General features: G+C 48.7%; 1 protein-coding gene across 2 annotated transcripts in view; it reads right to left on the bottom strand.

The window, feature by feature from the left end:
- LOC119433431 (histone deacetylase 3) overlaps positions 1–19,146 on the bottom strand; it is a 140,788-nt gene extending 121,642 nt beyond the window's left edge. The window contains exons 1-2 of one of the 2 annotated variants that reach the window (XM_037700637.2): positions 18,985–19,146; positions 18,207–18,289 (exon numbers count right to left, since the gene is read on the bottom strand). In XM_037700637.2, the coding sequence (XP_037556565.1) occupies positions 18,207–18,289; positions 18,985–19,042 (141 nt within the window). In that variant the 5' untranslated portion in view covers positions 19,043–19,146. The remainder of the gene's footprint in view (positions 1–18,206; positions 18,290–18,984) is intronic. The other variant, XM_037700638.2, reaches the window with a different exon arrangement.
- Positions 19,147–19,422: the final 276 nt, after the last annotated feature.

The following is a 19,422-nucleotide window of genomic DNA, read 5'->3' as shown; positions in this document are numbered from 1 at the left end:
TCTATGCACATTTCTCTTCCTAACTCAACTTGCACTACCTACGCCCTCAACGACTACCCCCTTCAATCCATTATATCCTACCATTATCTTGGCGTTCATATTACTAACAATCTTTCTTGGAAGCAGCATGTACAATACGTAATATCTAAAGCTAACCACTCCTTAGGATACTTGAAGTGAAATTTTTCGCTTGCACCTATTGATTAAAATGACTGTTGTACACAAATTACGTCTGCCCCCAGTTGGAATATGCCTCATCTGTCGCACTGCTAGTGTTACATTAATGAAGAGTACCCTTCAATTCCCGTTATTATCTCATCGCAGAAAGGAATCATGCATTTCCCTTTTTCATAAAGTCTACTACCACAACGCATCACTTTGCTCCCTTTGGATCCACCCAGCACCTTATTATTCAGCTCGTCGTGATCACGTACATAAAGTAAACATTCCTCGTCATAATACCGCCGCGTACTCACAATCGTTCCTTCCTAGGTCTTGGATCGACTGGAATAATATTGTCACGTAGTAGTGACGCTGAAGAAAACAGTCGTAAAACTGTGTACGACGAAACTGGTTGTTTATTGGGCGAACCTGTGCCCACAAAATCAAGGTACACTCAAAGCACAACGATAGCGGCGAACACAGTCGGCGATCGTCGAAAATCTCATCAGCGGCGAAACGCGTCGGCTTTTATACCTGAGTCATCGAAGGTTCTAGATTAATCCCTGATGCCCGCGTGTCTTCCAGAAAGTTCTAGACAATTCGCCTCAGTCATGCAATCAGATAACAGAAGCGTCGGTGAAAACAGGCAATGGAAAGAAGCATCGATAACATTCTAGAAACTTTCGATACAGGCGCGTCCTGCGCCGAGCGATAACGTTTAACATTTGTTAGCCGGTGGAAAGCGGCCACCGGTGAAAGATGAACATGTATACGTGTCAACACCCTCCCCTTAAAAAGCATCGTCCCGATGCTTTTTAACCTGCATCATTAGTAAGCATCAGGGAGCCCACGTGTTTTAAGTACGCACTAATTAACGTAAGGTAATGTATGGTACCAAATGGTATAATTACATACTTATTCGTGGACATTGCCTGTTTGGTAAAGTGTACTCTTTGTGTACTTAACTACAGTTAAACCTGCTTATAATGAACCTCCATATAACGAATTCCTGGATATAACGAAGTTTTTCGATTCCCCGCCGTTGCACATGTATTTGAGACCTCTACGTAACGAAGTGGCAGCGAGAGACCCCAACGAATTTTCCCCGCCGACAACCTAGAGATTTCACCCCAAATTTTGTCATTTTTGCGCGACCAGGAACCAGAAGCACCTTCTCCGCCGTGACGGAATGCGAAGTGACGGCGGCGCGCATGGCACGCTCGAATTCACGGCGACTGCGAGCATACGTGTGCGTGCGTGCGAGCGTGCTCGAGGCAGGCCCGCATCCCCCGACCCGGCGATCTTACCGCCACGGGCATGACCTTTCCCCCTCCCTTCCATCAAACCTGATCCCGCCGCTTGCTGCAGCTGACCTAGCCCGCCAAGCCGGAACTCTCCTTTTCCAGTTGATGTTGCCGAAGAAAAAAAAATGTGGGGTGCGCGCGTGATGTAGCGCTACGTCACGTTGGCAAAAACGACTCCCTCTATAGTCGAGTGCACCAGCGCAGCCAACGTAACCGGTGGCTTCCGACACACCCCGACGGGCCCGGCGCCGAATTGGCTCTTGACCCATTCGCACGTTGGTTGCGCCGACTGCGCCGACCCACAATGCCATTTCGTGCGAAGAAATAAAGGCGCCCACGCCGCTTCGCCGACAGTCGCAGACAGCCGTTCAAAGTTGCGCACGGGCTTGGGGTCGTTCTGCGCATGCTCTGAAGATAACGGCCGACAGCGCGCGCGTCGGAGTATAGAGGAGATGGCGTTTTGGCTGGCGCAGCGCAAACGGCGTAGCGTGACTGGCCACAAACGACGCTGGCCCACGCGCCGATAACGTCGGACCTTATACGAGGCTACAACACCATCGGTAAGCGGTAAGAATCGAGTAAATACGGTAAGCGTTTTTTTTTTTTCAAATTTTTGTGTCGAAGCTGCATATAATGAAATCCTCTTTATAACGAAGTTTTTCGGGAATTTGTCAATTTCGTTATATCCAGGTTTAACTGTACTATAGTCCACAAAAGTCACAGTTTCTAAGGTGAAGCATTGATTGCAACAGCAAATTAGTGGACAGCTATACAAAGTTAGGATAGTTTTATCAGCCATATAAACTTGTAAACATAGGCATAACTAAATTAACAAGCAAGGTGTCACGCAAGCACAAGCACACATGAACGCATCTCACTCGATGACCGCGGAAACTGGCTGTCAAAACGCTGGAGTGAGTAGCGCAGCAGCGAGCAAATTGATCTTCGTGCTGCCGCTCGCATCTGTATCGTGTTCGAAGTAACGGACCGAGGCTGACCAAGAAATGACCGCCTGGTCGTTTATTCATATCGCGTATGTCTCTGCGTAGGCAGCGAGGGAAAGGGAGAGCCAAATGGCAAACACTATCGGCGCACATGCGCAATTGCCCATTCTGATCGGACTGCACCACGAAAACGCAGTGCAGGTCGGATTCTGTCCCCGCTGCAGATGGCTTTCAAGATGCAGCGGCCCGGGCGGCGTAGAATCCCCCTGCCTCGGAACATTGCGCATGAGTGGAAGACGGCGCATCCCGCTTCCCTCCCTTGCGTGATGCAATCCCCGACTCACCTTAGCACGCTTTCGCTCGCACATACAGAGCATGGCGGGCGGCGATAACTTTATCGCCCTTGGACTTTATACGGAACCTCACGGTGACGGCAGAAATGCCCCTGGAGAGTCCATATAATTGGCAATAAAAAAGCACTACACCCTATCCAGAGAAAAGAAGATGCAGCTAAAATATTAGCTTCAAAAGACATTAAGCGCCAGGTATCATTCGCCCATCTGCATCGTCATTTGCATTGCCAATCGCCATCGCTTCAAAGAGACAACAGCGATTAACAGCCAGATGCAGCTGATCCCATTCCCAATGCCTCGAATAGACAGCATCATTGATGAAACAGGTAGATGTACCCAGTTTTCGTGGGTAGTTCAGTGCAAAAGCTTCTGACAAATGCCGCTGCAAAAAGAAACCAAGCAATAAGGCACCCTTGTTTGACATTTACGAGTACAACTGTATCCCGTTTGGTTAGAAGAACTCGCCCAGCTGGGGGTTTCAGATGATGATGAACACTGTTCTGAACCCTTCTGTATACAGACGACATCATTGTATATTCTAACAAAGAGCAGCAACATGAAGAACACATTGCGCATTTTTCTTACCACCTTACCCGAAGCAATGCGAAAGGTAAATTTAAAAAAGTGTGAGTTTTTCAAAAGCAGAGTGCCTTTTTTAGGTCGAGTATTGAATGGTGCCATCAAGCATACCAAAGATAGTTGATGGCGTGCATCGCTAAGCTTGTGCAGCCATGTGATGCCGACTCACTTGGCGTGTTTTTGGGACTATACTCGCGGACAACTTTCTGTGGCAATGAAGGGAAAGCTACGGAGGCAAAGCGTGCACAAGTGAAAGCGCTTCTGAAAATAGTCCCACGTTTTAATCCATGTTGGTTTAGGCTGGGGAAGAGAAAACATAAACAGCTTATTAGCAACAGTTGAATAAGACAGAACACACCACTGAGTGTAAAAGTTTACCTATTTTGCCAGGGGCGTAGCCAGAAATTTTTTTCGCGGGGGGGGGGGGGAGTTCACCGGCCCAACAGCAAGCGTCTGCTTACCTCTACATGGCGTGATCGACAATAAATATCGGTTGTTTACGGAGACTCTATACATGTCTATCAAAGACATGGGACCCCCCGCCCCGCCCTCGCGTGTGCTTGTGAAGAAATTAAGTCAAAAGTAAAGTAAGCTCAGTAAAATACAGTACGTACGACAGGTACACCGGGCGTTTGGAGCTACGGTCTCTCATCGCGCCACTGAATGGACCAGTCTTCAAAAACTCATCCTTGAGATTAACAATTATCTCCGTTAAGCACAGATGACGTCATCCTCGTCGGGGTGAAGTGCGTTTCACAAGTCAAGGATGGCTATACGCGTGAAAATGCACGTGTGACCAGGCTATACCTCCTCCCATAGCAATAGCTTTTCGCTGCGTCTTTGCGCTGGATAACTTAAATACGCGCAAAAATGCGTAATGCTTTTCTTTTTTCGAAGCTTTCGTCACCCTGCTAGCTCATACGAGAGAGTTGCATTTCCTGCGGCAAGTGCATGGGCCATTGTGTTTTCCTCTGTGTGCGAGTGTGCAGCCGTCATTTGCCTTTACGTCAACAGATTCATAATTGTACAGAATATTTCACCGCACAGCATATATATGGCATGTGCATACGCATTTTAAGTAGTGCGTGCAACTCATTTCTGCTTCACTTACGCCAGTGCAAGCAGGAAGCGGCCTTGTACCTCACAGAATCTCGACTGATTGGTGACTAGTGATGCAGGAATGAACTCCGGTCTTGTTCAGTGCATCGTGCACATAATCAATTTCTCAGGACGCGTGAACTCCGACGAGAACTGTCAGCGCCTGAAACAAGAGTTTACTTACGCTGTACTGCGCACAGCAGTAATCCATGCTTGTGGGCTGTCTGTTTCGTGCATTCTGTTGCGAGTCGGAGGATTTTCACTGCTGGCATCAACCACTTCGTGTGTACATTGCTGGTTTGGATTCCACAACACAATAGCAACTACCAGCCTTCCGTAGGGGCGCAATCGCAAACAAGAGACGTTTCACGCACAGATCAAGGCTACGTTCACACTTGGGAAGCGGCAAGCGGGCTAAAAGGCCAAAGCGGCTGGAAAGGCCAAAGCGGCCGGAAAATCTTTTCCGCGCATGTCCAAGTTGTTCACATTTTCTTTGCTACCACCGCGGCCGCCGCTGCCGCTTTCGTGCACATCCATCTAGTCTGCGTACATTTGTCGGCGTGGTGGCGCTCATTATCGCATTGCTTCGAGCGGTATGTTCATTCATGGACCCACCCGTCATCAAAAGTGATCATTTTGCGCAACTTTGCGTGTCATCTGCGACCTTCGGTAAATTCCTCGTTGGCGTTCCGTAATTCTCCTCACACGGGCGCGGCAGCGCTGAGTCACAGGTTGGTGCCTAGGCATGATTATATTTCTTTAATAGCTTTTATTTTCAAGTTATAATAGCATTTCATTATTTCGTATTATTGTTAGCGCCTCCAGGACACCAAAGCGGCAACGGGAACACCACAGCTAAAACCCAGGCTGGCCCTTAATTCTGTTGGGGCTCGCCGAAGCCTGCGCGTCCCACGTGAGACCTACGCTCCCAATCTATCGTCGCGACGAGAAAAGCACCCCGCCACTTCTGCAACATACCGTACACGTGCAAGGAGAATTATGGAGCGCCAACGAGGAATCTGCCTAACTATTGTCCGACATGGAAGTGGAAGAAGAAATGGCTTTTATACTTCTACCTACTTGTTTTCTATAAATGGACAATGAATAAACGGAAGACGCGGAACCTCGGAAACGGTGGTGGTGGGTTCGCCTGGCTTTGCTAAAGTGTTAGAAGTTGGGTCATGCCAAGGCTTCGTTGCCGCACCTCCGGTCGCGCGACGTTGAATACTATCGCGAGTATTGCTGACAGTACGTTTTAGTACCACTCTTATCGTAGAGCAAGGGGTATGGTTCCTGATCGCGTCGATCAGCATTGCAGCCTACACTTTTGGTGCCATGTTCAATTTTACGACCAGATGTTTACATGCTAGTGTAGCTACTGCTCGAGTACAACGACTTTCCACCGCGTTTCCACTTCGCCATGGCGAAAAAAATCGGTCCGAGACCGATTTGGCTCGCCGCCTGTTTTTCTGCCTGTCTTGCCGCCTAGGCGGGCGGACGTTTGCAAGATTTTGCCGCTTCTGCCAGCTTCGAGACTAAGTGTGATCGTAGCCTAAGATCCTGCGCGAGCGCGGCCTAGCCGGCACCTGAAGGGAAGCGGCGGAAATGTATACCGGAAATTTCCACCACCTGGGGTCTTTAACGTGCACCTAAATCTAAGTAAACGGGCCTCGAGCATTTTCGCCTTCATCTAAAATTCGGCTGCCGCATTTGTTCTTCAGAATTTGGCTGCCACATTCTCGCCCAAAACCACAGAGAGCGTCAAAGCCTTGACAAACGCTGTGACAGTTTTTTTCCATATGCAGAAATGATTCACTGTAAATTACCAACCCAAACGGAAGCACCCAGGAATGAAATTGTGATATAGTAGCACCGGTTCCTTGAATTATGTCAGCGCGAAGCAACGAGAACAAAGGGTGGGTAGGGGGGGGGGGGGTGTTATGCAAAAACATTTCAGAGGGGGGGTTTGAACCCCCCTGGCTACGCCCCTGTATTTTGCGGCTTTTCCTCTCCGTGTCTGGGCAAAAGCGTCTGTTCCGAGCAACCAAAATCACTGTCAAATACTGCCGGACTACTTGGCACCCATAGCTTTCCATTCATTGCCACAGAAAGTTGTCCGCGAGTATAGCCAGCCATTCCAGAGCGTTTATGATGGCGAGTGTTTATTCGAGACTACGCTATGAAGTACCTAACAACGTACCATTCAGCTGGACAGAAGAATGCATGTACGCAGCGCAGTTAATTTCTTCTGACCCTGTGCTTTGCCTCCTGGATTTTGATGGAGCGGAAGCAGTTCTGTATCAGCGAGAGCCCCCCCGTCAACAGCTTCGTGTGGTGGCTTATTACACTTTTGGCAAAGCAGAAGTGAACTGCACAACTGAGAAAGGAGCTTTCGCTGTCATCCTAAAGGCAGTTTCGTACTTTCGCTCTTACATAGAAGGGAAAAAAAATCTAACTTTACACTGATCATTAAGCAATCACGTGAAAGTTGGCAGAACACAGAGGAAAAATCGCACGCAGGGTGAACAAGCTTCACGACTTTGAGGTCGGCCATCACCTGGGGGCTTCAATGAAAGATGCGGATGCTATGTCAAGGTTGGCTGTCACGCCTGTTGCACTTCACAAAGCAGCACCAAACACCGCTAAGATTTGGGAAGGAACAGTAGAGGAGAAAGTTGTACTGCCTCGGACCTTGGTATCGAAAACCTTGGACCTCTACCATAACAGCCCTCATTCAGATGGACATGACAAGTTCAGGAGAACCTATATGAAGCTATATGAGGCATCGATTCTAGGAATGCAAGAGGAGAGATGTTGGTAGAATTCGCGGAAAGGAATAGGCTCCGAATAATGAACACCTTCTTCAGGAAGCGCAGCAACAGGAAGTGGACCTGGAAAAGCCCTAATGGAGAAACAAGGAATGAAATAGATTTCATACTCTCTGCCGATCCAAGCATAGTGCAGGATATAGAAGTGTTAGGTAGGGTAAAGTGCAGTGACCATAGGTTAGTGAGGTCTAGGATTTCTCCCAATTTGAAGAAAGAAAGAGTGAAATTAGTCAAGAGGACACAGGCCAACCTAGAGGCAGTAAGGGTAAAAGCAGACCAATTCAGGCTGGTTCTCGCAAACAAATGTGCAGCTTTAGAAAAGGAAGATAACGACAACATAGAGGTAATGAATGAAACCGTAACTAGGTTGATCACAGAAGCAGCAATTAAAGAGGGAGGTAAGGCACCAAGGCAACCTGTAGGTAAGCTCTCCTAAGAAACAAAGGACCTAATAAAAAACGACAAAACATCAACAAGAAGAAAGTAAGGGATATTCGAAATTGTAACGTGAGGAAGCCGTAAAATATGGACGCAGCATTAAATCAGTAAGAAGAATGCTTGGCATAGGACAAGGCAAGACGTATGCACTGAAAAAAAGGCATGGAAATATCATCAGCAATTTCGATGGCATAGTAAAAGCAGCGGAAGAATTCTATACTGATCTGTACAGTGCCCAGAGAAGCCGAGCTACTTTCATTCGAAATAGTGATGAACCGGATAGAGAGGCTCCTTCTATAACTAGCGATGAAGTTAGAAGGGCCTTGAAAGACATGACCAGGGGAAAAGCTGCTGGCGAAGATAGAATAACAGTAGATTTAATCAAAGATGGAGGAGATATCATGCTTGAAAATGTTGCGGCCCTTTATACACAATGCCTCACAACTTCAAGTGTACCAGAGAGCTGAAAGAACGCTAACATTATACTAATCCATAAGAAGGGAGACGTTAAAGAAATGAAAAATTATAGACCCATTAGTTTGCTTTCAGTATTGAATAAAATATTCACCAAGATAACTTCCAAAAGAATCAGGGCAACACTTGACTTCAGCCAAACAAGAGAACAGGCTGGCTTCAGGAAGGGATATTCTACGATGGATCATATCCATGTCATCAATCAGGTAATCGAGAAATCTACGGAGTACAATCAACCTCTCTAAATGGCTTTCATAGATTATGAAAAGGCATTTGAGTCAGTAGAAATATGAGCAGTCATAGAGGCATTACGTAATCAAGGAGGACAGGAGGCTTACGTGAATATCTTAGCAAACATCTACAAGGATTCTACAGCTACCTTGATTCTCCACAAGAAGAGCAGAAAGTCACCTACCAAGAAAGGGGTCAGGCAGAGAGACACAATCTCTCCACGGCATTCACTGCACGCTTAGAAGAAGTATTCAAGCTCTTAGACCGGGAAGGCTTAGGAGTGAGTATCAACGCCGATTATCTCAGCAACCTTCGGTTTGCAGATGACATTGCCCTATTGAGCAACAATGGAGAGGAATTACAACAAATGATTGAGGACCCTAATCGAGAAAGTGAAAGAATTGGGTTGAAGATGAATATGCAGAAGACAAAAATAATGTTCAATAGCCCGGCAAGAAAACAAGAATTCAGGATCGCCAGTCAGCCTCTAGAGTCTGTAAAGGAGTACGTTTATCTAGGTCAATTACTCACAGGGAACCCTGATCACGAGAAAGAAGTTTGTAGAAGAATAAAATTGGGTTGGAGTGCATACGGCAGGCATTGCCAAATCCTGACTGGGAGCTTACCACTGTCGCTGAAAAGAAAAGTGTACAATCATTGCATTCTACCGGTGCTAACATATGGGGCAGAAACTTGGAGGTTAACAAAGAAGCTCGAGATCAAGTTAAGGACCGCACAAAGAGCGATGGAACGAAAAATCTTAGGACTAACGTTAAGAGACAGGAAGAGAGCGGTGTGGATCAGAGAACAAACAGGGATAGCCAATATTCTAGTTGACATTAAGCGCAAGAAATGGAGCTGGGCAGGCCATGTAATGCGTAGGATGGATAACCGGTGGACCATTAGGGTTACAGAATGGATACCAAGAGAAGGGAAGCGCAGTCGAGGTCGGCAGAAAACCAGATGGGTTGATGAAGTTAGGAAATTTGCAGGCGCAAGTTGGAATACGCTAGCGCAAGACAGGGGTAATTGGAGATCGCAGGGAGAGGCCTTCGTCCTGCAGTGGACATTAATATAGGCTGATGATGATGATATGAAGCGATATCCATGGCCACATATGAAAGAAGGTGTCAAAAGGTATGTGCAATCCTGTCACGAATAACAGCTGAATAAGGTGAAATTCAAGCAAGCAACACCACAAATGCCTAAAAACTCAGGGACACCATTTGAAGTTGTCCACTTGTCCCCTTTGCCAAGCTCCGAAAGACGTCTGAAGGTGTCAGGAAAACACACGCGTTCCTTGTGTGCGTGGACGAATGTACAAGAATGGTAGCAGCGAAGCCAGGAAGAGATGATGCCAACAGCATGGCCTCTGTGCTCAGCCACAAAATGTTTGAAAGCGTAAAATTTTGATATTGGATAATGGAACAATCTACTTGGGACCTGAAGCAGTATGTAGCCAAGTTTCCCGGGAGGGTGAAAGTGCTGCCTTGATGCATCACAACTGCTCACACCCAAGTGGTCTAGGATGTACACCACTCGTTGCAAATGGAAAGCCAACAAGTACAGCTCGCAGAAACAAACTGGACCAAAGATGGCCAAGTAAACTACCGTAAAAGAAACAAGAAACAAAACACAATGTTACCAATGCTGCAGGTAGGAGACCTTGTTCCCATGAGACTATCAAACAGTGGCTCTGTATACAAGGGACCATATCGCGTCGTGCAAGTCAGCAAGGCAACTTAAATTAAAATTGCATGGTATATCGGAAGAATTGGCCTCCATAGCAAACATGTTTAAATAGCAGGATGAGAACAAAGGTGAAATGTGCCAAAGCAGAACAAGATTATCGGAGGATGGCAGCAGCGAGATGGAAGAGGCCAAGTTCGTAGTGGCAACATGGCGCTTGCTCCGTCTATTTAATATGCGCAGGCTTCCCCAAATAGTCGTGCACAGCAGTTGTGAATGAGCAATGTAGAAAGAAATAACTGCCTAATAATGTAACTCAAAATATAAGCTCTTGTAGTAATTAACGTGACGGCACGGCTCGTTCGCCGCCGTCACGTCTACACTGGTGACCCGGACGTGATCCAAACACGTCTTCACACACTTTCTTGGCTCCGTGCTTGCATCCTTCAGTTATTGTTCTTTAAACCAACGGTCTAGCTTGTTTACGAGTCCTACAAGGCCAAGGAACATTTGGTGCAAACACGTGTGGTCACAAGCCAAGAAACTGTCATTCACAACAGCATGTGTACATTGCGGCCAAGGTGGGCTCTCTACCCAATTTTCGACAGCGCCCAGACAGGGGCGCCGCTGTCAAGGGTCAACGCAAGTGGACCTTGACAGCAGCTTCGTAACACCAAAACACGATTTGTACTAGTAGAAAAAAAGGGCTTCAAGTGGATCGCCCAAGGAAGTGGGCTGTTTGCAGAAACCAGATGCTTTTTGTTCAGATTTCATCATGACAATGATGTTTATTTGCATCAGTACATGACGCGAGGGGCATGCAGCTGCCACATGGACAGCTTGACGAAGCTGCAGGCCCCCCCCGCATTGGCGTTTGCGCGACGTTAGCACACACAAAGGCAGTACATCATTGTTTACAAATGCCATTTGCACAAAATTGAGCATCGCGAACCATGCAAAGCAAATGCAGAAAAAAATTGTGTCCTAACAACAGGGCACAGTAAAAAAAACATCGCCAACCAATAAGGACAAATAAGCAATGGTAGGCATAACGGTATTGCAACTGTTCGAAAAAACACGAGGGCGAGAAAGATATAATCAAAAACGCAAGCCGTAACAATAAAATTTCTCATACAGACTAAACAAACGAAAGAACCAAGAATATAATATATACAATGGGACTAGTTAGTTCCGATAAGAAAAAAAATAATAAAATTTGCGAAAGCCAGGGAAAACAATCTAGTGCAGGCAGAAATTCCAGAGCTTTCAAAGAGGTATTTTCCAATCCACTGGTTTCGTTGTGTAATTTATTCAGTAGCCTTGGCAGGCTGTTACGAAGAGTATGTTGTCCGTATGTCGTTCTAAGAGTTTCCACTTTCCAAACTCTCTCGTACTTGTCGTATATGTTGCAATGTTGATGTTTAGATCCGCTTGTGTTCTTAGAAAGCTGACTCCATTTTTTATTTCTTGTCTGTATGCTCTACAGAGTCGATAATCGTACATATTGGCAATTGTCATTATATTTTATGAAAAAATCACGAATGGAGGCGGGAGAAACGGAGGCGGGAGAAACGTGGCGTCCGCTCCGAAGATCCAGGGCCGGGTGGAATAGAGCCCGCAACCTCCACCAAAAAGATGTTACGGGGAGTATTTAATTAACCGTGAACGGCTAGCGCTTGCCTAGTCAAGACTGCAGAGAGCGCACAGGTTCCAGCAGGTTTTCAGTCCGACAAGAGAGCCTCTGGCCCAGCCCCACTACAATGTCTTTGTCTTTGCCATTGCTCGTGACATTATCCCCGGCCGCTGAAGCACCGTCCCGGTGCTTGTTGTGATCAAAATGGATTATCACAGTTGTAAAGTTTGAGGCGGGAAACATGTACGATGTCAGTTCGCGGTGCGGCAGTCGATGAGGTGGATGCCATGGGAGATATCTCATAGGTGACAGGAGTCACCTGGCGCAGCACGCGATAGGGTCCGACGTACCGCGACATTAACTTTTCACACAGGCCGACGCGACGAGATGGGAGCCAGAGAAGGACGAGAGAGCCCGGTGGAAAATCAGTGTCCCGGTGTCGACGATCGTAGATGGCCTTTTGTGCGGTCTGCGATGACGTGAGCCGAGCGCAGGCTACTGTGCGCGCGACGAGCGCACGCGTGTTGACATCTTGCGCATAGGAAGTCGTGGACGTGGAGGCCGGATCAGAAGGGAGCAAGGTGTCAAAGGGTAGTAAGGGATGGCGTCCAAAGAGAAGATAGAAGGGTGAGTAGCCGGCAGTTTCATGACGCAATGAGTTGTATGCAAATGTGACGAACGGGAGCGCAACGTCCCAATCATGGTGCTCATCGGAAACGTACATGGAAAGCATGTCGGTCAGTGTACGGTTTAAACGTTCGGTGAGTCCATTAGTTTGAGGGTGATATGAGGTCGTGAAGTTGTGATGAGTAGCACATGATCGAAGTAGATCGTCAACCACACGAGACAGGAAGCAGCGACCGCGATCTGTGAGTAGGTGACATGGAGCACCATGTTGGAGGATGACGTCGTACAGTAGGAAGTCGGCTACGTCTGTGGCGCAGCTGCTTGGCAACGCTCGAGTAATTGCAAATCGAGTGGTGTAATCCGTAGCGACTGCAATCCATTTGTTGCCTTTCGTGGAAACTGGGAAGGGACCCAGCAAGTCCAGGCCCACTCGATAAAATGGCTCGGCTGGAACGTCAATTGGCTGAAGGAGACCAGCGGGTAGAGTTGCAGGTTTCTTCCGACGCTGACACAGGTCACAAGATGTTACGTAGCGGCGAACGGACCGATAAAGGCCCTTCCAGAAAAAGCGTCGTCGTATGTGATCATAAGTTCTGGAGACGCCCAAGTGCCCGGAAGTGGGGGCGTCATGAAACTGGATGAGGACATCCCTGCGCAGATGATGCGGGACAACGAGCAGGAGTTCTGCGCCGTCGGGGTGCATGTTGCGGCGGTAAAGAACGTTATCCTGAAGCAAGAACATGTTGAGGGAAGGGTCGAGGGTGCCGGATTGCAGACGGTCAATAAGAGAGAGCAAAGATGGATCTAGACGTTGTTCGTCGGCCACATGGGTGAAGTCTGTTATCGACAAGACATAGGTGTCGGGGTACATTTCAGTGGAGTCGGATGGTTCAACGGGATGGCGGGAGAGGCAATCGGCGTCATTGTGTAACTTGCCAGATTTGTACACTACCGAGAATGTGTACTCCTGTAATCGTAATGCCCAACGGCCGAGCCTCCCTGTGGGGTCTTTCAGTGTTGAAATCCAGCAGAGCGCATGATGATCTGTTATGACCACGAACGGCCGTCCATATAGGTACGGACGGAATTTCGCGACAGCCCAGACGAGAGCTAAGCACTCCCGCTCAGTAATTGTGTAATTCTTCTCCGACTGTGACAGAAGACGACTAGCATACACTATCACACGGTTGGCTCCGTTCTGTGTTTGGGCGAGGATAGCACCAATGCCATAGGCCGCTTGCGTCAGTGCGAAGTTCTGTTCTAGCAGCCGGGTCAAAATGAGCCAGCACAGGTGGTGTAGTGAGGGCAGAAATCTACGACGCAAAGGAAGACGCTTGGTCCGCGCCCCAAGAAAAGGCCGCATCCTTTTTGAGTAGGTCCATGAGGAGTCGAGCAATGTCCGCGAAGTTGAGAACAAAGCGGCAAAAGTAGGAACAGAGCCCAAGAAAGCTGCGTACTTCTTGAGCGGACCGTGGAACTGGGAACTCGCGGACGGCACGGACCTTGTCAGGGTCTGGTTGGACACCAGTAGCGTCGACTAAGTGTCCAAGTAATTTGATCTGGCGGCGCCCAAAGGTACACTTAGACGAATTGAGCTGGAGGCCAGCCCGGCGAAAGATGTCGAGAATGGCCGACAGACGAGGGAGGTGGCTGTCAAAGCTGGGCGAGAAAACTATGACATCATCCAGATAACAAAGACAGGTCGACCATTTCAGACCGCGTAGAAGAGTGTCCATCATGCGTTCAAAAGTTGCAGGAGCATTACACAACCCAAAAGGCATAACCTTAAATTGGTAGAGGCCGTCGGGTGTGATGAATGCGGTCTTCTCGCGGTCGCGGTCATCGACGGCAATTTGCCAGTATCCCAAGCGGAGATCTAGCGACGAGAAATATTTGGCACAATGGAGGCAGTCGAGCGCATCATCAATTCGTGGGAGAGGATACACATCCTTCTTCGTTACCCGATTGAGATGGCGATAATCGACGCAGAACCGCCAGCTGTTGTCCTTCTTTTTCACAAGCACTACAGGGGATGCCCAAGGGCTAGAGGAAGGCTTTATAACATCTTTATCAAGCATTTACCTACCTCCTTTTGGATGACTTCGCGCTCAGAGTGAGATACTCGGTAAGGGTGCTTGTGAAGGGGGCTGGCGTCTCCAGTGTCGATGCGGTGGGCGACTACATGTGTACGTCCTAGTGGACTGTTCGCAACATCAAATACGTCCAGGTACGAAAATAGGACACCACGGAGTGCTGCACTTTGGGAAGGTAGGAGGTCGGGGGATATCATTTCGTCCAGAAGTGCCTGGGTTGGCGCCGGTATGGCAGGTTGCGTCGCGGTCTCAGCGTCAGCAGCGAATGCAGAAACAATACATTCTTCCAAAGGTGACAGTTCGGCTAGTGAAATTCCTTGAGGAAGAACATGGGTCCAAGTAGAAAAGTTGAGGACTGGAAGCAACGTTTTGTTGTTAGCAATAAGCACTACGGTATGGGGAAGTGCGATGTTGCGCGAAAGGATCAGATCTGTGAGGGGAGCGACCACATATTCACCATCAGGGACTGGGGGAAACGGTGACATAAGGACGTAGGTAGCAGCCTGCGCGGGTAGTCGTAGAAACTCCAGGGAACGTAGGCGAGCGTTACTTGATGCGGTGTCATCAGGACACAATGGCAGTTCGAGCCGCAAAATGCCAGAAGAACAATCGATGAGGGCAGAGTGGGCGCTCAAGAAGTCAATGCCAAGAATGACATCATGTGGGCAAGCGTCGAGAACGGCAAGAGAACTGCGTGTGTGTGGTGGCCGGCAACAGTAACGCGGGCAGTGCACATACCAAGAACAGGTGTTCGGGTGCCCTCAGCTACTCGCACATTAGGAGCGACGGCAGGTGTCAGCACTTTGCGTAGGCGGCGTCGGAGCGTAGAACTCATAACAGATATGTGGGCGCCAGTATCGATGAAAGCAGTAACGGGCACGCCGTCGACGAGAACACCGAGCAAATTGCGTCTTGAAGTAGGGGTCGATAGAGGTTTTGCGGTCCTTGTCGTCAATGCAGCCTCACCTCCCGGAGCTGCACTGGCTAGTTTCCCGGGTGGTGTCCAGAGGAAGCCGGAGAAGGAGAGCGACGGCGTTGAGGGGAGCGCGACTGGCGACTCTGAGGTGACGGCGATCGGCTGGACCAGTGTCCTTGCGCGGCAATATCGGCGTAGGTCGATTCTGAGCGCGAAGAAAGACGGTGAGGATCACGGGCCGGGAGTTGGTCGTCAAGAAAAGATGTGCTGTAGTACGGGCCACGATCTTGGCGGCGGTCACCGGGGAAACTTGGTCGGTAATTCCGACGAGTGCGGCAGTGGCGTGAAATGTGGCCGACGCGAGAGCAAGAAAAACAGATTGGTCGATCGTCAGGCGTCCTCCACTCAGAAGGGTTGCGGTAGCGGGGTGTGAACCGGGGAGCAGAAGTGGCAGCAGCAACAATTGGGGCGGTGTGGTGTTCAGTGGGAGGACCGGACGCGCACATGGGCGGAGGGGCGTAACTGGGGGCTTGTGGAAATACGACGCCCATATTGGCAACCTCCTGACGTACGACGGCCTGAATGAGAGATATTGTCGCCAAATGGTCGTGAGCAGGTGCCTGATAAGCGGCTGGAGCCATGGCTTCGAGCTCCTGGCGAACAATCCTGGCCAAGTTGTTAGGCGGCGAGAACGGAGGGGGCGTCACGGGATCATCGCACGAGGATGTCAAAGCTGTATTCGGGAATCTGTTAAAGCGCTGAGTAATCCACCTGCTTTTGGCTTGTTCAAACCGCCGGCATTCAGTGATAATGGAGTCAACCGTGGTGCAGTTCTTACACATGAGGATGTTGAAGGCATCGTCAGCTATGCCTTTCAACACGTGGCCAACCTTGTCCATCTCTGGCATGTCTTTGTCAATGGTACGGCACAAGGCTAGTACGTCTTGAATGTATGCGACGTACGACTCCAGCTCTGGCCGCCAGCTCGTGCCGGGCTGTCGTTTGGCGCACGGCCGATCGGCCAAACAGTGCACGCATCTTCTCCTTGCATAGGTCCCAACTTGTAAGTTCTTCTTCGTGCGTGTTAAACCACACCCGAGCCGTGCCCCGTAGGTAGAAAATGACGTTGGCAAGCATTAGAGTCTCATCCCACCTGTGGTGCTTCCTGACGCGCTCGTACAATAGGAGCCAATCGTCGACGTCTTTGTTGTCCGTGCCGCAAAACGTGCCGGGGTTGAGGGGCTGCGAAAGGACCACGGTCGGCGGTGCCGCAGGCACGGGTTGCGATGACTGCGTACTGTCTTCGGCCATGGAGGCGGGAGAAACGTGGCGTCCGCTCCGAAGATCCAGGGCCGGGTGGAATAGAGCCCGCAACCTCCACCAAAAAGATGTTACGGGGAGTATTTAATTAACTGTGAACGGCTAGCGCTTGCCTAGTCAAGACTGCACAGAGCGCACAGGTTCCAGCAGGTTTTCAGTCCAACAAGAGAGCCTCTGACCCAGCCCCACTACAATGTCTTTGTCTTTGCCATTGCTCGTGACAATATTTTGGAACGTTTTCTACGACTCGTAAGAATTTTTTTTTGCAGTACATACAGTTTTTCCAAATATCCCTGTGTGGTAGTAGCCCAAACTAAGTGACAATAGTTTAGATTAGAAATAAACAGTGTGTTGAAAATCAGCATCAATATTTTTGTTGGCAGTATATGACGATTTCATTACAAATCACTCTCAATAGTCTACCTATGTCAACCCTCCTACCTAATGCATATTTTGCTTATCTATGTAGCATTGTTTCTCACTTTCCAAATTTTTTGTTGTCCTGTTTTAAGTTGTATCAAATCACGTTTTTTGTCAGTCTGTGCTTTATTTGCGTTTGTTTTTCGCAACCACCTTTAGCCCCCACTGGCGATAACAAAGGAAACAAAATGAGATGCATTTTGTCTGGCGTGTGCCTCTTGGCCAACCTTCGAGAAAATGGAACGCGTTACCAGACAGTGGGTGAGCTTTTAAAAGGAAAACTGTGGAGTTTACGAGGACTAAAGGCAATATCGATTCCCCAAGCATCAAACTAGAACTAAGTGCTACCTGCTTAAGCCCTTTGGAAGCAAACCCTGTGGTTCACCAGGTAACACTTGATGAGTGAACTTCTAAGCTGTGCACTTCTGCTACTCGATTTGGCGGACACTGCAATTCGGCGCTGCCGCATAATATCGAGTCCACACCCAACGAACATTTATAAGCTGTGCACTTTTGCTGCTCGATTTGGTGGACACTGCAATTCGGCGCTGCCGCATAATATCGAGTCCACACCCAACGAACATTTATAAGCTATGCACTTCTGCTGCTCGATTTGGTGGACACTGCAATTCGGCGCTGCCGCATAATATCGAGTCCACACCCAACGAACATTTATAAGCTATGCACTTCTGCATGCTCGATTTGGTGGACACTGCAATTCGGCGCTGCCGCATAATATCGAGTCCACACCCAACGAACATTTATAAGCTGTGCACTTTTCTGGCTCGATTTGGTGGACACTGCAATTCGGCGCTGCCGCATAATATCGAGTCCACACCCAACGAACATTTATAAGCTGTGCACTTCTGCTGCTCGATTTGGCGGACACTGCAATTCGGCGCTGCCGCATAATATCGAGTCCACATCCAACGAATATTTAGCTGTTTCAGATGGCCTACCGGGTGTGCATGTGTATACGGGTATGGGATACAACCAAGAGCTAACAGCGGCCATGAATTCGACGCACAAAAGTGCAATTTCAATCTAGCGACACACGCTTCTCGGATGATGTCACTGGCTCATGTGCAGGCACTCACCTGCATCTTTTTGAAGAGGCTGTAGTGCATCACCAGACTGTGCGTCACCGACAATCGCTGTGGCTTCATCGGGTGACCCGGACCTGCATTTGGATAAAGAAAGGTTTCATGTTCCAAGCAGACTGCCGTTCCTTTTGCCAAGTTGCGCGACACTGAGCACTTGAATCGTGAACAACATTCTGGTTCAGAAAGAGCAATGTCAGGGTGACCGACGACAGTTTATTTACATGTTCATTTATAAACGACACCTTATAGGCTCATTGAAGGGTACTGAGTAAGGGAGGTAACGTAATATACAGAGCAGGAATAAAAGTTGCCATCAAATATAATGGTTAGAAAGCAGGTTACAATACACTGAGACTCGGGTTGTCGCGAAATGCTTCGCGGTTCGGTGCTGTGCGGTCCGGGAGATCGTTGTGATGCGAAATAGCCCGAGGCAATCAAGATTACTTGATTGCGTTCGACCATGTACGCACAGGAAAGAGAGTATTGTGACGGCGTGCGTTCTGGTGTGCGAGACCTATTCATGTAAACCTGTGAAAAAGACAAAGGAGTGACAGAGCACCGTGTTTACAACGGCTGAAGGGAAACGTGATTTATTCGGAAATGCTTTTCTCTTAAGGACAGGCAACGGCCCCTTAATATGTAGGGATTCGCGCTGTCGAGCAGACAAATCGCTTCTCATCCTGCAAGACAATTCGTCCCGAGTAGGAAGGAGTAGACAGACATCGCCGCATTAGTGCTGTACAGTGCTACAAGCGAAGAAGTGGGCACGTACCGTAGTGGAAGTTGCCTACGTCCGGGTCCCAAAAGTACATCACATTTTTTTTCGTCATCACCAGTACAACGTGCCCATGGTTAGAGTGCCCACTCTAACCATGATTTCAACATGACAACAGCGACATCATGGTGGCCATGACGACAGTAGAGTGAGCCACCATACTGGTAGAGTGTACTAGATTGGGGAAGTGGGTCCAACGAGGGCTCTGCACTGACGCATTTTTTATTGAAAATCCAGGTGGCGCAACCATCACTTTCTTCCGAATGAGCGGCCCCGCTCGCCGGCCAGCCGCTTGTCGCGTCGGAGACCCTACCGCAGCTGCATTGAGCATTGACAGGCGGATACGCGGTGGCGGTAACACTGAGATTATTCCCCACCGATCTATTGTAAATAAAATGGAAAAAAAGCGGCGGAAAGAACGCAAACGACGCAACA

The sequence above is a fragment of the Dermacentor silvarum genome, chromosome 11 (genome assembly GCF_013339745.2).
Source record: "Dermacentor silvarum isolate Dsil-2018 chromosome 11, BIME_Dsil_1.4, whole genome shotgun sequence".
Taxonomy (NCBI): Eukaryota; Metazoa; Arthropoda; class Arachnida; order Ixodida; family Ixodidae; genus Dermacentor; species Dermacentor silvarum.
This window is presented reverse-complemented; position numbering and strand designations above follow the sequence as displayed.